Here is a 14,963-nt window from a genome sequence, read left to right on the forward strand (position 1 = left end):
AAAGGGATCCTATCCCCATCTCTGCTCCAGAGCTGCTATTTGAAGCTGGGTAAATCCTTTAAAGAACACTTCAGCTGCTGCTCAATGCTTCTATTCCTCATCAGAGATAAATCCAGGGAGGTGCAGAATTCTCACTGCTGCAAAAACCAGCCTATGGTCTTGCCATTAAAAACTTCACCATCACAAATTTGCCCTAGGAAGCTAAAGAGGATTGCACAGGCAACCTTAAATCTAATATTTCCTAACTTTCATATGTTTGGTTTTGCAACATGGGGCTTTTGCATGCAGCAAAAAAGCAACAATGTGGGGAAAAATTGCTGCAAATTCTGTCCCGTTGGTGCGTCAAAACCCCAGCAGAGCAGACCTAAACATTCAGAAAAATCAGCTGGAAGTTCTGGCCAACCAAAACAAAATTACTTTATAGTAGTTTTTGCCTGTAACAAAGCAAATTTCACCCTGCTCAGAGCAAGAGGCTGAAATGTTTACAGGGACATTGCAATGGGGCGACGCGAGGGGTGTTGCCTGCTGATTTCTTCACCCACTAAAGCAGAGCAAATCAGCCCTGCTCAGACAGAACTCCCTGCACAGATCTGTGCAAAGAGGAGGCCAGAGCAGCACAGGTGGCCATGCCCAGCCCAGGGCAGCAGGGTGGGTCCCACTCTGTACCTTCAGCACGTACTTCCGTCCCTCGTAGATGAGCTCCACGTCCACCGTGTTCAGCAGAGTGTGAGCAGGGAGGACTTGGCCCCTGGAAAGGGAAGGACAAAACAAAACTGATCTTCCACAAGCCACCAAAGGACTACCAGGGGTCCAAAAAGCTTCAGAGATGCATGCAAGGCTTTAGGAAACACTAGCAGAGAGATGGGAGTAGGTTTTTATAGAGTCTCTTCTTAGGAGAGACACGAATCAGTTTGACCAAGTCAAACAAAGTCCCTCCAGCCACACAGGGCAGCTTTGCTCTGCTTTCCATTCATTCCTGGGCGATTCCAGACTCCCTAATGCTGCCCTTGCAGCACACAGAGCAAGAACTCCATGTTTCTGAGCCATTTCCTGGAGCTCCTGCTAGAAACCAAAGCAATCTGTGCAGCCAGCAGGGGATGTTTGGAGATGCAGATACCTGCCAGTTTTCTCAGCAGATAAAGAGCTCCCTGGGGCCAGGCAACAGCCAGCAGATAACAGCCCCTGAGCACTGCTGGACTGGATTGGACAGAACTTGTACAGCAGCAGGAATTCCTAGAGATCAGCTTGGCCTCTCACCTTTCCAGGGAGTGCAGGAAGTTGGAGACGCTGTTTCGGAAGCTCACGTCAGCCACGTGCAGGGCCCCACACACCACCCCCAGCATGGTGTCAGGCCTCTCAGCCTAAAAAAGGGACAGCCACAGTCACACCTCCTCCAGCCTCAGCCCAAGCTGAACACCCAGCTACAAGAATCAGCAGCCTCAGCTCCATTTTTGGTTCATGGCCAACACTCTTTAAAATCAAGTCGGTGTGGCAGCCATGTGAACTCTACACAGAAGCCATTATTTCTGTAACTCTTAAAATTACATTTTCTTCTGCCTGGATCAAATCTCGAGGTTCCAACAACATTTCCACTATCATCTGTCCCAGATTCCAAACATAACATTGGTCTCAATGCTTTTCTGGACAACTTTAAGAACCAACTTTCCCCAACAGGGACGACCTAGGATTCCGATATACGTAGGAAGCAATGCCACTGAACATGTTTATTCATTAAGTGGCCAGCGACCATTCCTACACCCTTTAGCAGCAGCAGGCACCACCCCTGCCCCCTGCCAGGTGTGTCCCTGCCAGGGGAAGCAGCTGCACCTGCACTTTCTCGGCGATGAGCCGGTCCAGCCAGCCCGTGTCGATGCGGTTCTGCTGGAAGCTCTCTGTCTCCAGCAGCTTGATCAAGTATTCCACAGTGGTCCTGAAGTCCCCTCGGATGGACAGCTCCTTCAGAGCCACCACCATGTTCCTGAAAGGGGAAAGCAGCCCTGTTATCTATCCCATCCCTTGGCAGCTGCAGACAGAAAAGCACCTGAAGGTCAGAGCAGAGGAGCGCAGGCACTGGATGGAGCAGGGTCCTGAAGGGATGTTGGGAATGGGAGAATATTGATCTCCCTGCTGCTGGTGTGAAGGGATGGTTGGGAATGGGAGAATATTGATCTCCCTGCTGCTGGTGTGAAGGGATGGTTGGGAATGGGAGAATATGGATCTCCCTGCTGCTGGTGTGAAGAGCAGCTCAGTGGGATCAGGAGTTCCCCCTGTTATCATCACCCAGGGTCCTACCATGTGTCAGGAGTGTACAACAGACAGACAGACAGACAGATGTGGTGTCCACCCCAGCCAGAGTGGAACTGGGAAAAGCTCTGGATGAAAAACATGGATGACAGGTCAGACAGGTCTGCCTTAGGACCAGGTGCCTTGAAATCCCACACCACAGAGGACACTCCATGGCTCACAAACCATCCTGAAGCATTGGTCAGTCAGGTTAGCAATGTTTTCCCTGTTAGAAGCCTTCACCGGGATGCTTTAAAGAGAGATTTTCACCCTGTGGTAGCTGTGTCACAGCCCAGCAGCAGGTATACAAGGCAGGGATGAAACAGAAAGGAAGAAAAAGAAAGAAAATTAAGCAAAAAGTGTAGAAATGTAGGTGCAACACAGTGGAATTGCAGATCGAGATAGGATGAGAAGTCTGGCCACAAAATGGAAAACAAGATAAAGATGGGGAAATTGCTCTTGAAGCTCCTAGAAGTAAGGAGCCTTGTTTTCCCTGGATCAAAGAGGACAAAGCCAAGCAATTCCCAAGGCCTCCCACATCACTTACGAGATGGCTTCCTCACGGTTCTCCCCCCAGGAGAAGCAGTGACCAAACTGGGAATCAGCAAACTCGTGGAGCCCTCCTGCAGCAGCCACGCTGAAATAGCCCCAGACATTCTTATTGCTGCGGAAATTCAGCTCCTGAACCGTGCCAGAGCTGGGCTTAAACCCCTGCAAAGACAGATAGACACACAGACATTGCTCTGTGCCCTAAAGAAAAGGTGAATAACCCAGAATGAGGGTTATGAGGACAGCTCTTGATGTTGCAACGTGGTATAACAAGTTCAGGCTGTGTCTAACGGAGTCTAAGTGAGGTAAGGGAAGAATCTTTTAAATTTGCTGCCAAAATGTTGAGCAGCAGCAGCAGGGAGAGGCCCTGGGCAGGCCAGTGTGATGGTGGTCACAGGGGTCTTAGGATGAGGGAAGAGACAGAGATCTGACTCTATGTTTCAGAAGGCTTGATTTATTATTTTATGATATATATTATATTAAAACTATACTAAAAGAATAGAAGCAAAGGTTTCATCTCAGAAGGCTGGCTAAGCTAAGAATAGAATCAGAAAGAATGATAACAAAGGCTCTGTCTCAGACTCTCTGTCCGAGCCAGCTGGGCTGTGGTCGGCCATTAATTACAAACATCTGAGATGGGCCAATCATGGATCCACCTGTTGCATTCCACAGCAGCAGATAACCACTGTTTACAATGTGTTCCTGAGGCCTCTCTGCTTCTCAGGAGGAAAAAGCCCCTAAGGAAAGGATTTTTCATGACAAGGGTGATGGTGAGCAGCAGGCCCGAGGGGAGGCCTCACCTCGTCAGGGTTCTCGCTGGTGATGCGGGCGGCGATGACGTGGCCACGGGGGCTGGGCACGTGGGCCGAGTTCTCAAAGTCAATGGTTGTGTCCCCCCAGGGAGAAACGCCATACATCACCCTGATGTCCTTGATCCTGTGCAGGGGGATCCCCATGGCAATCTGAGGAGGGAGAACATCAATAAATAAATAAGCAAATAAACAAGCCGCACCACTGAGCTTGTCTCCTCACAGAGCCAAGCACTCACGCTTCCCAGGACAGCTCAGCTCAGTGCAATATCCACCTTAAGCCCTCCAGCCAGCATTTTCCATTGACTGATTAAAAGGCTCCAGGGAAAGCTGGCAGTGCCAGGTCAGCTGAGGATGGGCATGCATTAGGCCTGTTAAAAATATACTGAGGTCCCAGAGAGCCTGAAGGGCCCTAATTAGTTATAGGAAACTGTGGAATTTTGCAATTATAAACTGTGGGGAGAGCAATCTGCAGAACCAGCTGCTGGCTGCATCCTTATGGAGCAAAATCCCATTTTCCCTGTTCATTAGTTGGGGTTTTTTTATAGATACAGTTCGAAAAAGAAGTAGAAAATCATGCAGAGCCTTACTGAGGGGACTGTGGCATCCACCCACTGCTGGAAAGTTGGGGGGACACACAAGGGACTGACAAGCCACAGCACACCAACAGCTGCTCTCTACAGGACCTCTGAGGGATCCCCGGGTGCCCTTGGGGAGCTTCGAACAACTGCTGACCTCGCTGAAAGATGGGAAACTCCATCTGTGTGCTCACCTGGAGCTGTGCTGCTGGCAGGTTGACATCTGCCACCATCTCAGTGCAGGGATGCTCCACCTGCAGGCGTGGGTTCAGCTCCAGGAAGTAGAAGCTGCCGTCCTGGCTGTACAGGTACTCCACAGTGCCTGCACTCACGTAGCCCACCATCTTGGCGAGCTTCACCGCACACTGGGACACACAAAACAAGAACATTGCATTGCCAGTCACACAAAACAAGACATTGCATTGCCAGTCACCCCTGCTAGCTCCGTTCACCCACCACACCCGCTTCAGGTTTCTGCTGGCATTCTGAAACACCCCAACACTTGTAACGGGCCCAAGAGAAAAGCCAGTGGGACAGGAGTTTTGATTTCTGACTTATTTCATTTACAATTCACAGAAGGCAGAGTTTGAAGTAAATATTTGCAACACTCAACATTAGGCAATTCCTGCAACTCCTGAAACTTGCTTTTAATACGGTAACACATTTAAAACACACTTCCCTCCCCTTTTTGGGGGGCATTTATCTTTGAAAGGAGCTGTTGGTGTGGAAATGTGAGCGCCTGCCCACACCAAGCAGGCGGAAACACACAACCCTCTACTGCTCCTTTAAAACACTCACCAATGCAAATGCAAAACAAAAATACCAAGTCCTGCCAGGGCAGGGCAAGCTGCAGAGGCACTCTCACCTGCTCCATGTGCTCAAACACTGCAGAGGTGGCAATGGAGGCTGGGGCCTCCTCGATGATCTTCTGGTGGCGGCGCTGCACGGAGCAGTCGCGGCCGAAGAGCGAGATGGCGTTGCCGTACTGGTCTGCCAGGATCTGCACCTCCAGGTGCCTGGACTGCTTGGCCAGCCTCATCACAAAGATGGGGGAGCCTGGCACCTCTGTTTGAACCTGCAGCAGGGGCAGAGGGAGGCAGAGCACGTCGTGTGAGAGGCACCCTCAGTGCTGAGGTCCCACGGGGACCTGAGCGAGCCCAGGGGGGTGGGAGCATCACCTGTCTGAACAGGTTGGGGAAGTCATCTGCGTTGTTCACTTTCCTGATCCCTTTTCCTCCTCCTCCTTCAGAGGCCTTGATCATGACAGGGTAGCCAACCTCCTCAGCAGCCTGGCAAAAGGGGCGGAACAGCAGGGTAAGGACAAAAAGGCAGCAGAATCCAGGGAAAATATCATTATTTCCCTTCTGATTCACATCCATATCTGACTATTTAGCAACCAATGGCATAGAAACCAAATATTCCATTGGCAAGAGTGCCTGTAGCTGGAAAAGTCAGCACGGATTTTGTGATTACAGAGAACTCTGACCTCTGCAAGTGACCACAAAATCCTTTGTCAGTGCTTCAATGCCATTAAATCTAGGAATTCACAGAAAAGCTTTTATATAATACAGAAAATAATTTAAAAACCTGGGTAACATGAAAAAATCACTCCACCCCACTCTTCACAAAGGAAAACTCCAAATCCTGTATTGTGCCAGGAATATTTCTTATTCTAAAACTCCTCCTCGAGGAGAAATTCCAAATATGAAGTGCCACCCTGGGAGCCTCTGACCCATCCTGGGAGCCCCACAACCACCTGCAGAGCCCCCAGAGCCACCCTGGGAGCCCCCAGAGCCACCCTGAGAGCCCCAGAGCCACCCTGAGAGCCCCCAGACCCACCCTGAGGCCATCATCAGCATCCCTGACGTAGCCCTTCTCGTAGAGCTCCTGGGGAACGCTCAGGATGCGCTTCTGGAGGTCGTTCTCCTGCCAGTCCACTCGGAGCCCTGGAGCACAAAGTGACTTAAAACCAGACCACAAACTGACAAAGCCAGACTGGAGTCTGTATTTCCAGCTGAAGTCTGATAAAGCCCCTCTGAATGAACCCATTCATCTCCTCTGTCTATCCAATAATTCACAGGGATCAAGTCCCAGCCCCTGGGGCAGAGGAAGCCCCTGAGTTTAACTGTGTAGCCACGGTTAAAATGTGCGCAGCCTACACAAATCACTGCCTTTAAACACAAGAAACATCCTCACCCTCTGAGCTCCCTGTGCTGCCAGGCTGTGAGGAGCCACTGCAGGACACAAGTGACAGCCACAGCTGCCTGAGCAAGGGCTGGGAGCCCTCAGAGAAGGAGTGTGCAGAGTGCAGCATTCCTGATCTCTGGGGAGCAAGCATTTCTATCCAACCCATCATATCCTCCTCCATTCATCTGTGAGAGGCAGGCTGCTGTTTACAGAGTTTTGGAGCTGCAGAGGAATTCCATGGCAGCAGAGCATGGGCTCCAAAACTGCACAGGATCACGGGGGGCTTTGGGCTGGAAGGGACTTCAAAGATCACCTTGTTCCAGGGCAGGGACACCTCCCATCAGACCAGGTGTCTGCAAGGCCTGGGTGTAGCAGGTGAGCATCAGCTTCACTCCAGGGAAGAACTTCTTGCACGTTTGCTCACTTCTCCTCCCATCCCTCCTCTGCAGGCTGCCAGCTTCTCCCACCCCTCCAGGCTCATCCCACCCCCAATGTCACTGACTCCAGGCACCTCACCGGTGTGCTGGGCAAACAGCACAAATGGGAAACCCTGAACACATGGAACATCTCCAGGTACACACTTGTGTGCACAGAGCTTATAAACTGGAGGGAAAGAACATCAGGATGCTCTTGATAAGCACAGGATAATTTCCCTCTTACCACTGCCACTCCAAGGAAGAGTTGGGATGCCAGCAGTCTGAGCCACGATGGAAGAAGCAATTTTATCTCCTAAGGCCCACATGGCTTGGCTGGGAGGACCTGCAGAGAGCAAAGACAACGCATGAGAGAGACACAGGGGCTTCAGACATTCGGGCAAGGTCTAAAAGTTTGATTTAGGAAAAACTCCACTCCTCCCATAAAACTGAGCCCTCTTTAAAATGAGAACAGGGACAATCTGATTTATCAGGAATCTTTTCTGATTTTTTATCTCAACATTAAAGGATGTTATGGAAAACTTTCCCCTTCCTCCATACAAGAACAGCTGCAAAGAACATTTCATCCATCTTGCACTGCAGACCATTCCTCATGGCTCTCTCTTGGACTCAGGGTTTCTACCCCCCCTAAACCTCCCCACCTCCAAACAAGGCCTAGACATCAGCAGAGCAGTCCATCTCCTCACCCATGAAAGCAATCCCGTTTTTGTGGAGAAGTTCTGGCAGTTTGGGGTTCTCTGATGCATGGCCCCAGCCAGCCCACACAGCCTGCAGGAGAAAACAAACAATTTGCTCTTTGTTTGAATGCAACAAGCAAGTGAGCAGAAACAGACACATGCAAACACTCCAAGTCTTTCTCTTCCTCATGGAAAACAGCCTCAGAACAGCCTCTGAGCTGCAGGGTGTGCTGAATTTAAAGGATGGCTTGCACCTTGCAGGCAAGTGCAAGCAGGCTGAGGAGGAGCTGAAGAAGAGCTGAGAAGGATCTGGATGAGGAGGATCTGGATCAGGAGGACCTGAGGAGGACCTGGGTGAGGAGGATCTGGGTGCAGGAAAGTGCAGGGCTGCAGGGAACCTCCCTCTGTGCAGATATTCCTGCTGGGACAGCCACTGCACTGTCCCACGGGCTGCCCTGGGGTGCCCATCTGGTTTGGAATTCCAGCTTCTCTGTCCTGCCCTGCTCCCCAGGCACAGCTCCTTCCTGAAGGAGAGGACACAGCTCAGTGTCTGTGACATTCTCACCTGCACTGGGATCCTCTTGGCGATGTCCAGGATGAGCTCCACGTTTGCATAGTTGTTGTTGTTGGGTCCTCCTGGCACGGGCACGTAGTGATCTGCCATTTTGATGTACTCTGCAAACACAGGGGGTCCATTCAGGCTGCAAATCTAACAGCACTCCAAAATCCTGCTTTTTTAGAGCAGGACTCACTCCAAAATCCTGCTTTTTTTTGAGAAGGACTCGCTCTAAAATCCTGCTTTTTTTTGAGAAGGACTCACTCTAAAATCCTGCTTTTTTAGAGCAGGACTCACTCTAAAATCCTGCTTTTATAAAGCAAGGCTCACTCTAAAATCCTGGTTTTTTTTAGAGCAGGACTCACTCTAAAATCCTGCATTTTTTAGAGCAGGACTCACTCTAAAATCTTGCTTTTTTAGAACAGGATTTACTCTAAAATCCTGCTTTTTTAGAGCAGGACTCGCTCTAAAATCCTGCTTTTATAAAGCAAGACTCACTCTAAAATCCTGCTTTTTTAGAGCAGGACTCGCTCTAAAATCCTGCTTTTTTAGAGCAGGACTCGCTCTAAAATCCTGCTTTTTTAGAGCAGGACTCGCTCTAAAATCCTGCTTTTTTAGAGCAGGACTCGCTCTAAAATCCTGTTTTACTCACCCTAAAATCCTGCTTTTTTTAGAGAAGGACTCACTCCAAAATCCTGCTTTTTTAGAGCAGGACTCACTCTAAAATCCTGCTTTTATAAAGCAAGACTCACTCTAAAATCCTGGTTTTTTTAGAGCAGGACTCACTCTAAAATCCTGCATTTTTTAGAGCAGGACTCACTCTAAAATCTTGCTTTTTTAGAACAGGATTTACTCTAAAATCCTGCTTTTTTAGAGCAGGACTCGCTCTAAAACCCTGCTTTACTCACTCTAAAACCCTGCTTTACTCACTCTAAAATCCTCCTTTTCCCCAGGCTGAGCCCTCCCAGCTGCTCCTCCCAGGGCTGGCTCTGGGGAGCACGGGCCTGCCCAAACACCCCAGTGCTGGCAGGGCAGGGTCCATTCCCCCCCTGCATGCCCAGGGCTGTGCCAGGAGAAGGCTGTGACCCTGCCCAGCTCACCTGCATTGGCTTTCAGGTCCTCAGGGGTGACCATGACCACGAACCTGATGGCCCTCTCGTTCCTGAACATCTCGTAGGACCAGCGCCGGATGGACCTCATGCACTTCACTGCTGCAATGCCATTGTTGGCTATCAGCACCTGGGGGCATCAGAAGCTGGCATCAAATAGAGTCTAAATAGCACAAAACAATCAACAATCATTGAAGAAGTTATTTCCCCCCCCCCCCCACACAGATTTTTTTGCCCAGTTTGGGGCTGTGCAGTTTTTTAACCAGCATCCAGCTCATGGCCCATCTGTCAGTTCAGACAGCAGCTCCTGTTTCACCATAAAATTTTAATGTGTTATGCCTCGGTTGGATTAAAGAGCAGAAAGACTCAAATCAAATTATTAAGCATTTTTAAATACATTTCTTAATGTTTTCCAAGTCTGCTTTTGTTTTTTCTGTCTCTAAATCCCTCTGCATCTTTCTGGCTTGCTCACATCTTTTTTCTTATTACTTTAAGCTAAAATAATCAGATATTTGTTTATCACATAGAAAGAGGAAACACAATGATTCCAGGCAGAAGCACAACTTCCAAGCTCAGAAACATCAGTAATTTGATACCTGCAATGTACAGCCCTAGAGAGAGACAAGGCAGAGCTGCAGAGAGGAGCTGGAATATGCTGGGACAGGTCAGGGAGTTACCTTCTCAATGACTTTATTGCCTCCAAAACGAGTAACAAACTCTGCTGGAGAAGCCACGGTGAAATCTCGCTGCACGTCCACCTTCTTCCTGTCCCGGCCCTGCTTGACAAGGTGCAAACCAGACATGCTGGGCCTGGGGAGAGGGACAGACAGAAACAACCTGTCAGGACAGCCGGACAGCAGCAAAACAAAGCGTGTGAGTAATGGGAAAGTTCTCTTTGGCCACGCTCCCCAGTCAGACAAGCAGAATCTCTCCTGGCCTCCAGACCCTCAGACTGGTGCTCAGTTTTACAGGGGTGACTCCTGTTAAAGTACTTTTCAGTTATTTCCAAAAGTTTCAGGTTATCTAGGAAAATCCCAGCTATGCCAAAACATAAATAGGTAAAATTAAATTTGCTATATGTTGCTGTCCAGTACAGAACAATGCTCCACCAGATTGCTTTCAATCCATCCAGAGAAGCTGGAAACAACAGCGATTTCTGGCTTCGGCAAAACAAGCTGCAAAGATCAGGCTCTCTAAGGAAATCCTCTTGGAAAGCACAGCAAATTTATCCCCAGGTGCAAATGAGACACCCAGACTGGCTATGGAAATCATTTTCTAGGAGTTCTCCACTACCCAGTCTTTAATATCTTCCTCAAAAGCTCTGGGAGCCAGAGGACAAATTAATCACATTACTCCTACTCCAAACACAGAAAGCCAATTTTGTGCCTGCCAAGCCCAGCCCCGTGCCCTGCCACAGCTCTTGTGTGTGGGAATGGCACAGCCACTTCCCCTCCTCCTGCTCCAGCCTGCACAGCAACACCACAGGCACAGATCCCCTTTGGCTCTGCTTTGCCAGGGTTTACAAAGCTCAGTCTGAGAGAGGAAATTCCAGGGGAGAGCACAGAGCTGCTCCTCACGCTGAGTGTCTGCCCTGGTGCAGCACGACTGGAAATCAGGGAATTCATGAGACACTTTTCATGCCACAGGCACTGAAGCTTCACCTCCCTGCTCAGCCCACAGTTCACTCGATTTTACTGTGCTTTTCCCAAGAGTTTCCCTCCCCAGGAGCACAGGGAAGCCCTTCCTGCCCCTGGCAGCAGCACAGACCCTTCTGGAGGAGTGAGGATTGGGAAGGAGGATCTCAGCTGAGAATGAGGAATTCAGAATCCTCAGGAATGAGCATTGGGATGAGGATCTCAGCTCAGAATGAGGAATTCAGAACCCTCAGGAATGAGCATTGGGAAGGAGGATCTCAGCTGAGAATGAGGAATTCAGAATCCCTCAGGAATGGGGATTGGGAAGGAGGATCTCAGCTCAGAATGAGGAATTCAGAACCCTCAGGAATGAGGATTGGGATGAGGATCTCAGCTCAGAATAAGGAATTCAGAACCCTCAGGAATGAGCATTGGGAAGGAGGATCTCAGCTGAGAATGAGGAATTCAGAACCCTCAGGAATGAGCATTGGGATGAGGATCTCAGCTCAGAATGAGGAATTCAGAACCCTCAGGAATGAGCATTGGGATGAGGATCTCAGCTCAGAATAAGGAATTCAGAATCCTCAGGAATGAGGATTTGGAAGGAGGATCTCAGCTCAGAATGAGGAATTCAGAACCCTCAGGAATGAGCATTGGGAAGGAGGATCTCAGCTGAGAATGAGGAATTCAGAACCCTCAGGAATGAGGATTGGGAAGGAGGATCTCAGCTCAGAATAAGGAATTCAGAATCCCTCAGGAATCTCAGCCCCAGCAGCACCAAGGGTGGTGCTGGTCACTGCAGATCTGTGCCCAGGAGCCCCCTGGATGGAACCTCTGCCCTGATCAGCTGCTCCATTGAGCAATTCCCCTGGGAACAGGGCATGGGATGCAGGCAGAGCTGCTGGGGGAGGGCACAAAGGGAAAAGCAGCACCAGGAGAAGGCAAGGCACAGGTTTCCTTCTGCCATCCCAGCCACCAGGGCCAGGGAGCCCCAGAGCTGCTCCTGGGCAGGGCTGGAGCATCCCTGCTGGAAGGAGCTGCTGCTGCAGGGGCCTGGCCACAGCCTGACAGGGAATTCCCCCGACACTCACTCCCTCACAAAGCCCTCGTGGCCACGAAGGTTTCCCCACATGGAGCACAGACCCTCCTCAGCGCTTCACCAGGAGCACAGGGACACGCCAGAGCAAGGCTGTCCCCGCCAGCGACACCCTGGGACCTGTGCTAGGTCAGAACAACTCCATCCACTCGAGTATCTTATCTCAGAGAGGAGCTGAGAGCCAGAGAAAGGCACAGAACAAGCTCTGTGTGCACAGATTCGTCCCCTTGTACTTTCCCTTCCACTCAGCTGCACTTCCAGACATTGTCCCCAAACTCAGAGCTGTCCCCAAAAGTTCTCACGCTGCTGTGAACTCAGCCTGGGAATACAAGAACAGGGGCCAACAGGCAAGAAAGAGAGCAAAGGTGTAGTTAAGGTTGAATTTCTACTAAATGGATGCATTTAGGGGGTCAGAGTCTTCCTGACAAGGAAGGAGCACAGTCCAAGGAGCCAGAGAGGTTCATGCATTACAGGTTTATTGAGAGCAGTCTCAACAAAAACAAGATAAAAATCCCAAGGTGAGGATTTGTGAACATGTTTAAATACGAACTGTCCCACCAAGAAATTACTACACACAAAGATACTGCTCCAGGTAAAATGTCAACAGAGCCTGAGGTTCATAATTCAGGATGCAACAAACATTTGGACATAAGCAACTACAGTTTGATTTGTGAGCATGCCAAGAACACCAAGTTTATTTATCAATAATCACAGGCTGCACACTGTAATCAAAACACAAGAGTTGGGGTTTTTTTTGCAGGATAAGATGAGATAGAAACTGGACAGAAAGGAAGAAAGCACAGAGCTCTAAACAAAACAGAATAAATGCTGAGTTAGTGACTGTCACCCCTATTAATCACCTGCTCACAACTGCCATGTTTTGTGGTGGAGGAATTCTCAAAATGCTTTTCTCCCCTTTATTTGTATATATGTAACATACCTCTGTTTGTACATACACCTCTATATGTGTATAGATAATACAAGTATATTTATAAAATATCCCTCTATTTTTGTGTATGTCATAGCCTCTATATTTATATGTAATTCACCTCCATAGTTGTATATATCTCAAGTTTACCTTTATATTTCTGTATGTGAACTACACCAGTGTACAGTGCACAGCCTTGTGCATTGCACTCCCAGCACTGAAATCCAGAGGCTCCTGTGAGGAGATCTCTGACAAAGTCCCTGTGTAATTTAGCCCCAGACAACGCTGGAATCAATTTAAATCTGAACGAGGACACAGGGGGTAGAAGTTGTGCAGAACCTCCAACTTGAAGAACCCTGATCCCCCAGCTGAGCTGCACCCTGGCACCTCTGTCACAGGCTGCATGCATGGAGAGCCCGGGGGATAAAATGAACACCAGGAGCTCAGGGAGCATCCCCAGCACAGAGCCCAGAGGATAAAATGAACACCAGGAGCTCAGGGAGCATCCCCAGCACAGAGCCCAGAGGATAAAATGAACACCAGGAGCTCAGGGAGCATCCCCAGCACAGAGCCCAGGGGCTCTGCCCGAGTTCCAGAGGATAAAATGAACACCAGGAGCTCAGGGAGCACCTCCAGCCCAGGGGCTCTGCCCAAGTTCCAGGGGATAAAACGAACACCAGGAGCTCAGAGAGCATCCCCAGCACAGAGCCCAGAGGATAAAATGAACACCAGGAGCTCAGAGAGCACCTCCAGCACAGAGCCCAGGGGCTCTGCCAGAGTTCCAGGGAATAAAACGAACACCAGGAGCTCAGGGAGCACCCCAGCAGATCCCAGGCAGGGGAGGCAGGCAGATCAGTGATCCTTACCTCTGCAGCATGTGGTACCTCATCTCCTGACTCTGCTCTGCAGAATCCTCCATGCTGAGTGAGTGAGTGAGTGAGTGAGTGAGGAATCACCAAGCTCGGGCTGCTCACAGCTCCTCCCTGCAGCTCTGCAGCTCAAGGAGACGCTGCCAGGAGCCTCACACGGCTTCCCCTCCGAGCAGGGCCCATCCCGAGCGCCCCAGACCCCATCACCTTTGTCCCGGCTGCCCCGGCCGCGCCACCCTCGCGGTGACAGCGACACGGTGGCGGTGACGCAGCAGAGGGACCGGCCTCCCTCCTTCCCTCCGTCACCGGAGCAGCTGATCGGGGAAGGGACAGCCCGGCCAGCGTTACGTAACGAGCAGTGAGTAACGGAACGAGCAGTGATGGCAACGAGCCCCACCGGGGCTGCTCCGAGCACCGGGGGCACACCGGGAACGGGGGCACTGCACCCACGGGACGGAGGGATGCAGCAGCACCCACGGGAGGGGATGCAGCAGCACCCACAGGGAGAGGGATGCAGCAGCACCCACAGGGAGAGGGATGCAGCAGCACCCACGGGAGGGAGGGATGCAGCAGCACCCACGGGAGGGGATGCAGCAGCACCCACGGGAGGGGATGCAGCACCCAAGGGAAGGAGGATGCAGCACCCACAGGAGGGATGCAGCAGCACCCAGGGGGATGCAGCAGCACCCACGGGAGGGGATGCAGCACCCAAGGGAAGGAGGATGCAGCACCCACAGGAGGGATGCAGCAGCACCCAGGGGGATGCAGCAGCACCCAGGGGGATGCAGCAGCCAAGGGAAGGAGGATGCAGCACCCACAGGGAGGAGGATCCAGCACCCATGGGATCCTGCCCAGGTGAGCACAGCCCCAGCTGCTGCAGGCTCTGTGACCCCAGGCGGTCAGTGCATTTGTAGGATTGCAACAGCCTGGCTGTAACAGCCCTAGGCATTGCTTTAGCCCTAGAAATCTCAAAAATAGCCCAAACACTTATCCTCACAAAACAAACCCCTCTCTCAAACTTCTCCACATCTCTAGGGTACTTTAACCCCTCAATCCACCGCCTAAGCATAACCAACCTCCTCAACAGAGGACAAAACCTTGCCTCTCACCTAACTGACCTTTCCTGATCCAAAATACCAGGCCCAAAAGGACCAGCCAACCTACAACTACAGCAACCAATGTGGGGCTGTCAGCAGGGCTGGGGAGGTGACAGGGACAGCTCTCCAGGGCTGCAGAGAGGAATGGCAGAGGCAG

At 50.7% G+C, this 14,963-nt stretch overlaps 1 protein-coding gene across 3 annotated transcripts in view; it reads right to left on the reverse strand.

Moving 5' to 3' along the window:
- The window catches only part of ACACA (acetyl-CoA carboxylase alpha), a 106,086-nt gene that overhangs the window by 80,428 nt on the left and 10,695 nt on the right, over positions 1–14,963 (reverse strand). For 2 of the 3 annotated variants that reach the window (XM_036394909.2, XM_054517007.1), the window contains exons 4-17: positions 9,860–9,992; positions 9,174–9,312; positions 8,083–8,192; positions 7,527–7,608; positions 7,067–7,165; positions 6,059–6,165; positions 5,398–5,508; positions 5,085–5,294; positions 4,414–4,584; positions 3,633–3,794; positions 2,831–2,994; positions 1,828–1,978; positions 1,258–1,361; positions 667–748 (exon numbers count right to left, since the gene is read on the reverse strand). In XM_036394909.2, coding sequence (XP_036250802.1) covers positions 667–748; positions 1,258–1,361; positions 1,828–1,978; positions 2,831–2,994; positions 3,633–3,794; positions 4,414–4,584; positions 5,085–5,294; positions 5,398–5,508; positions 6,059–6,165; positions 7,067–7,165; positions 7,527–7,608; positions 8,083–8,192; positions 9,174–9,312; positions 9,860–9,992 — 1,825 coding nt within the window. Of the gene's footprint in view, positions 1–666; positions 749–1,257; positions 1,362–1,827; positions 1,979–2,830; positions 2,995–3,632; positions 3,795–4,413; positions 4,585–5,084; positions 5,295–5,397; positions 5,509–6,058; positions 6,166–7,066; positions 7,166–7,526; positions 7,609–8,082; positions 8,193–9,173; positions 9,313–9,859; positions 9,993–13,706; positions 13,985–14,963 lie in introns of those variants that run through there. The other variant, XM_036394908.2, reaches the window with a different exon arrangement.

This window comes from Molothrus ater, chromosome 21 (genome assembly GCF_012460135.2).
Source record: "Molothrus ater isolate BHLD 08-10-18 breed brown headed cowbird chromosome 21, BPBGC_Mater_1.1, whole genome shotgun sequence".
In the NCBI taxonomy this organism is placed as follows: domain Eukaryota; kingdom Metazoa; phylum Chordata; class Aves; order Passeriformes; family Icteridae; genus Molothrus; species Molothrus ater.